This window comes from Sycon ciliatum, chromosome 5 (genome assembly GCF_964019385.1).
Source record: "Sycon ciliatum chromosome 5, ocSycCili1.1, whole genome shotgun sequence".
Classification (NCBI taxonomy): domain Eukaryota; kingdom Metazoa; phylum Porifera; class Calcarea; order Leucosolenida; family Sycettidae; genus Sycon; species Sycon ciliatum.
Window position 1 is genome coordinate 4,217,798 of NC_088647.1, and position 5,000 is coordinate 4,222,797.

At 46.1% G+C, this 5,000-nt stretch overlaps 1 protein-coding gene across 1 annotated transcript in view; it reads right to left on the reverse strand.

Moving 5' to 3' along the window:
* LOC135817232 (diacylglycerol O-acyltransferase 1-like) overlaps positions 1-5,000 on the reverse strand; it is a 30,012-nt gene that overhangs the window by 4,911 nt on the left and 20,101 nt on the right. Inside the window, exons 10-13 of the mRNA XM_065330359.1 lie at positions 4,548-4,589; positions 3,872-3,916; positions 2,443-2,555; positions 70-135 (exon numbers count right to left, since the gene is read on the reverse strand). Coding sequence (XP_065186431.1) covers positions 70-135; positions 2,443-2,555; positions 3,872-3,916; positions 4,548-4,589 — 266 coding nt within the window. The remainder of the gene's footprint in view (positions 1-69; positions 136-2,442; positions 2,556-3,871; positions 3,917-4,547; positions 4,590-5,000) is intronic.

Below are 5,000 nucleotides of genomic sequence, written 5' to 3' on the forward strand. Positions count from 1 at the left end.
CCTCGGTCAATGCGAGTACATGTATGCGGCGGCATTGACTGCACGAAATCAGAATACACAGTGACCTACCGTCTGGCAAACTTGTGCACTGGGATGTTCCAGGTGGACCAGAAACGTTCCATTGATCCAGCATTCCTGCAGAAGACATGATGCATGTGATCACCCGGAGAACACACAAAACATGTGTTTAGCAAGCCTAAACGGTGAAGTCTTTGATACAAATTCAGATGGTCATGTGAGGAAGCTGGACATTGTACTCGACATGCACCAGCAAAGTAGTTGTGCTTCAAATGCTCCTAGGATGTCAGTCTCAACTGGCAAGAAGCAGCAACAATATCACATGAAGAGATAATGGAGTCGATTAATGTAGGATGGGTAGAGACAAGTTCTATGAGCACCCTTGCTACATATGAGGCTATTACAGACGTAGTGTTATGATCAGGTCCTTGGCTACAAACAAAGCGGCACCAAAGAACCCTCGGCCGACAAAAGGGGCTTCAAATAAAAATAAAAATTCAATGCAATTTTCCGGATCGCCAATTCAGAACCAGGGTGAAGTGAACAAGTTAAAGAAAACTTCACTCGGACATCGAGCTAGTAATACCGGGAATTATGAAGACAGGAGAAACAAGCAGTTGCGAGTTAAGCATACGGGAAACACATCGAGCGATGGGCCAAACAAGTTGAGCTCAAGTCCACTTTTTCGCGACGCGACTCGTTTCCCCGTACGCGAGAAGAAGTATGAATCAGGCTTTATGTGTCACTGACCACTAAACATAACCAGATACTGGACAATCAGATTACGGGATAACCTTGTACGGGAAAGTGATAATTGATAATGGCATTCCACGAAACGACAATCCACTCCAGCACATCTTGGATGCGCACACCAACAGCCTTTTTTTAAATAACTTCTACAAAAGTGCATTTTTAAAAGTAAAAAGGACCAAGAAACTACAAGTTACACTATAATGTTATGCTAAAACAGAGAGGTTCCAGGCTGTCCAAGCACTGCCGCTATTTACACTTTGCTTTGTGAGGATATAAACCAATACTGATCCAGATTTCCAATTACTGTTTTCTGATGATCGCTTAGTGCGTGAAACTCTGAGTAAAAACACTTCCTCAGTCCTCCTATTGTTTTAATGTTATGCTATAATGTAGCTCAGTTGGTTAGAGCATTGCTCGCGAATAGCAAGGTCCCTGGTTCGAGTCCCGGTGGTGTGACTGATGATTTTTTTTTTTCTTTCTTTCATATCTGGCTTGCAAGTGTTGAGTTTCGGAAGAGTCCATAACCCCCCAGAGTGTGCAACTCGTGATCCTTCTCAGCACAAATCAGTGCCGCAACGAAATCCAAACTTCATACGTCATGTAGTGAGTAGCTATGACGAAATGGGAAGTTTGGCCCGGACCTACTTCGCCCGTTTGCCCAATTTGGGGTCTTTCTTTACGAATCCACGGCCACGTAACACGCCTGAAACTGAAAGGCTCAAGTACACAAAGAATTATTTTAGAGTTGTCGAACAGTTTTCTCTTTTGAGTGTCTCTCCGATAAGAGAAGAACAATGGCCACTGTTGAACCTAAAGCAAAGCGCTCCCCATTGTCGCCGGAGTGCAGTGTCTCTGTGGACGATATTCGTCAGTTTTTGCTCGATCTGGGCTCCTCATTTTCTTCTCTCGATTGTCGAGTGTTGGAAATTGTACCAAAATGGGACTGAGGAGCAGGTTGAAGCACATCTACTTCGAAATCGATCGGGTCTTCATGCCGTGCCAAGAGCTATTTCCATCAAATCTTGTAAATCTATATCCATGCCTATTCTTGCTATCCCGGAGTCACGAACTCTCCCAATACAAGCTTTTCAGACAACGAGCAGAGAAACTCTCTTCAAATAAAAAAATTCTGTGACTGTGAAATCAAAGCCGTTCTGCTGACACTGCATAGCCCGTGGAGCAAACGTTTTACGTGACACTTCCGTGGCTTGCTTCCACTTGGAACCCCCGCCGGATGTACCAGATATGCACATGGCCCCATCCGCCCATGCTTGCCCGGGGACCGGATGACGCAATGTTTGGATTTCGTTGCGCCAGACCCCAACCTGGAGTTGCACACTCTGGGGGGTTATGGACTCTTGGTTTCGGAGAGAAAAGAGCAGTACGTGGCATGTGGCCTCTAATTTCCTTAAACTTTGAAGATCTCCGTGAAGTCCAAATTTGAAATTGCATAATGTTAGTGGACATTATTAATGTGTAACGTGTAGTTCCTTGGTCCTTTTTACTTTTTATAAATAATCCTTGGCTCTCCATCCGTGTTCATTTTTAAAAATATTCCATGCTCTAAACCACGGTCATCATCCATGCACGTAACTCAGCAAAAGGCTACAAGAGAACACTAGAGACAGGGAGAGGAACATTATGTCTGGGAGCGAGAGTTGTAGAACTTACCACCAGTCCTTGTAAAATTGGCGATCCCCGAAGCGCAGTAGCTCTGCAGTGACGTTCAGGAACGCATGGAAGAACCAGTAGAAAAATACTAGCCAGAGGAGATGGTTGGGAATCTGAGAAATGGAGACAGTAGAGTCAGAGACACAGAGCACAGCACACAACTTGTAAGGAAACGCTCAACGAAACCCAATCTCATGAGTCGTGACTAAGCTAGTGCCCTGCACCAGTGCACGGCCAAGTGCTCGCAGGTCTGGAACTGCACAGCACCCGGCACTTTTTGGCTCACGTGACCGGATTTCATTGATATTGTTACAGAACTATCCGGAATATTGAGAGAAATACTGAAGCATGAGATTCGGCCCTAATAGCCCATATTTCATTGCTTTAAAAGTCACAAGATGAAATTTTTGGTGCGGCTTTGGCCGGACCTGCACTGGTTCCGACGCCCAGGAGCAGGAATGTACTCTGTGTCTACTTTTGACAGCATACAGTCAAACCTCGTTAGAACGAACTTCAAGGGACTGAACAAGTGTGTTTGTCTTATCCAGAGGTCTTCCTATCCAGATCTGGCCAACAAATTGATATACATATCACGTGGGCTGTTTTTCTGTGAAAGTGCATGCTGTGGCACATGTACATTGCACATTTATTCATAGAAATAAGCCAGCAACAGGTACAAATATAAGTACAAAGTGCAGTGAGTTCATGACGGCATGTCCTCCGATCCGCTTTGTAACATGCTGTCAATTCGTTTTCCCGTACAAGAGGCATCGTCTATCGAACAAATACAGTCAGCTCACGCAAGGGAACCGAAAGTTCGTACTACGTGCTGATTAGGTTCAAATAACGCTTGAAATAGTTCGTCTTCGCGAAAGTTCGCCGTGCAGGAGTTCATCGTACTGAAGTAAACGAATAATTTTGACTTGATTTGATCCCTGGCCAACCATAGGATTGGCCCTAGTTCGTACTACCGTACTGGCAATATATGTTGCCGCGTAACGCAGGGGGGGGGGGGGGGGGGGTGCGGCGTAACGCGCGACCAGGCTAGTGCGACAAATTTTCGTTGCGTTCGTAACGCGCGTCCGGCGATCTTTTCATTGCAGTTTGCACTGCAAAGGCTGAAAACTGTGAAAGCACGTGTACCGCGTGGCAAAAAAAAGGACTGCGGAAATATAGAAACCTGTGTAACGGCTCCTGTGCGACTTTGCATGTAACGCCCTGCGTGCGGTAAACATGTGCCAATGTAACGCTTCATGGCCTCACTGCGACCATATATATTGCCAGTAAGGTAATGGAAATTCGCCTTATCAGTGTTCGTCCTGAGGAGGTTTGACTGTACTGTGATCAAGAGACAATGGGTGTATCAGATGTACCCTTCACCGGACCATGGCCAGTGTGGATCACTACAACTACAAGGACGGGAACTCACCGCCAGTTTAAGAATGCGCTCAACCATGCGACTGTAGCTCATTTCCTGGACAAGACCGTGCAGAGAAATACACCCATGCACGCACACGCACACACACACACACACACACATGCACACACACACATGCACACACACACACACACACACACACTCAAACCAAACACTCATTTCATACACGTACATCAGGTGATCACAGCATGTAGGTAGGGAGATGACACGGCTGACTGGAGGGGGAAACGATGTCACCTTCGCTCCTGGGATGCCCGTTCTAGTTGCCCTTGGGGCAGGCCGACTTACCCGTGCTCGCATATGGTATCGTTGAACTGTGCCATGTTCTGGGTCAGCGGGTCAAGGCTGCGATCCTGAGTTGCATCAACCAAGGATCACGTAAGTTAGAACTTCTAAACCCAGGGTTGAAACGCACATCGTTATGATACTATGATCTAGTATCGTCTCCCTGTGCTACAACTCTCCCATGGGTAAAAACATTTGAAGAACTTCAAATAAGTAGTTTGACTGTCCAGTATCAGAAGCTGCTTGATGTTCAAATGAGAACTGTGTTGGAAATACTGATAAGAATAGTCATCTGAGGTAGGGGCCCAAACCACAGATGCGCAAACACAAAGAAACACACACACACACACACACACACACACACATCCACTGGGTGGCTTACAATGAAAGTCTCCATTGAGTTCATAATAGTTGGCACCAACCACTGCAGAGACACAGAGAGAAGCATTTGTGTGCACACACCAAAGCTCAGACAAGCAAAGGAAGAGCACAAAAGACAAATGCCCAATGATCAATCGACTCATCCCCAGAATAGAACCAGGCACAGATAGCTTGCTCATACTAAGTAGGTATTACAGCGAGCACCGGCGACCCATACACAATGCCTGCATGAATCACGTCATTGTCCTATGATTCACAGTGAATCAGTTCAGTATGAATACCCTGGAATCAGTTCAGTATGAATACCCTGGATAAAAGATACTACGGGATATCAAGTGAAGCCTGCGTTTGCCGGACCCTGCACCAAGTGGAATGCTGTATTGACCGGAAAAAAACGTTCATGCACCAAAGGGCTGTGGATCGAACGTGCATCCCTGGATCAAACGGAATCCTG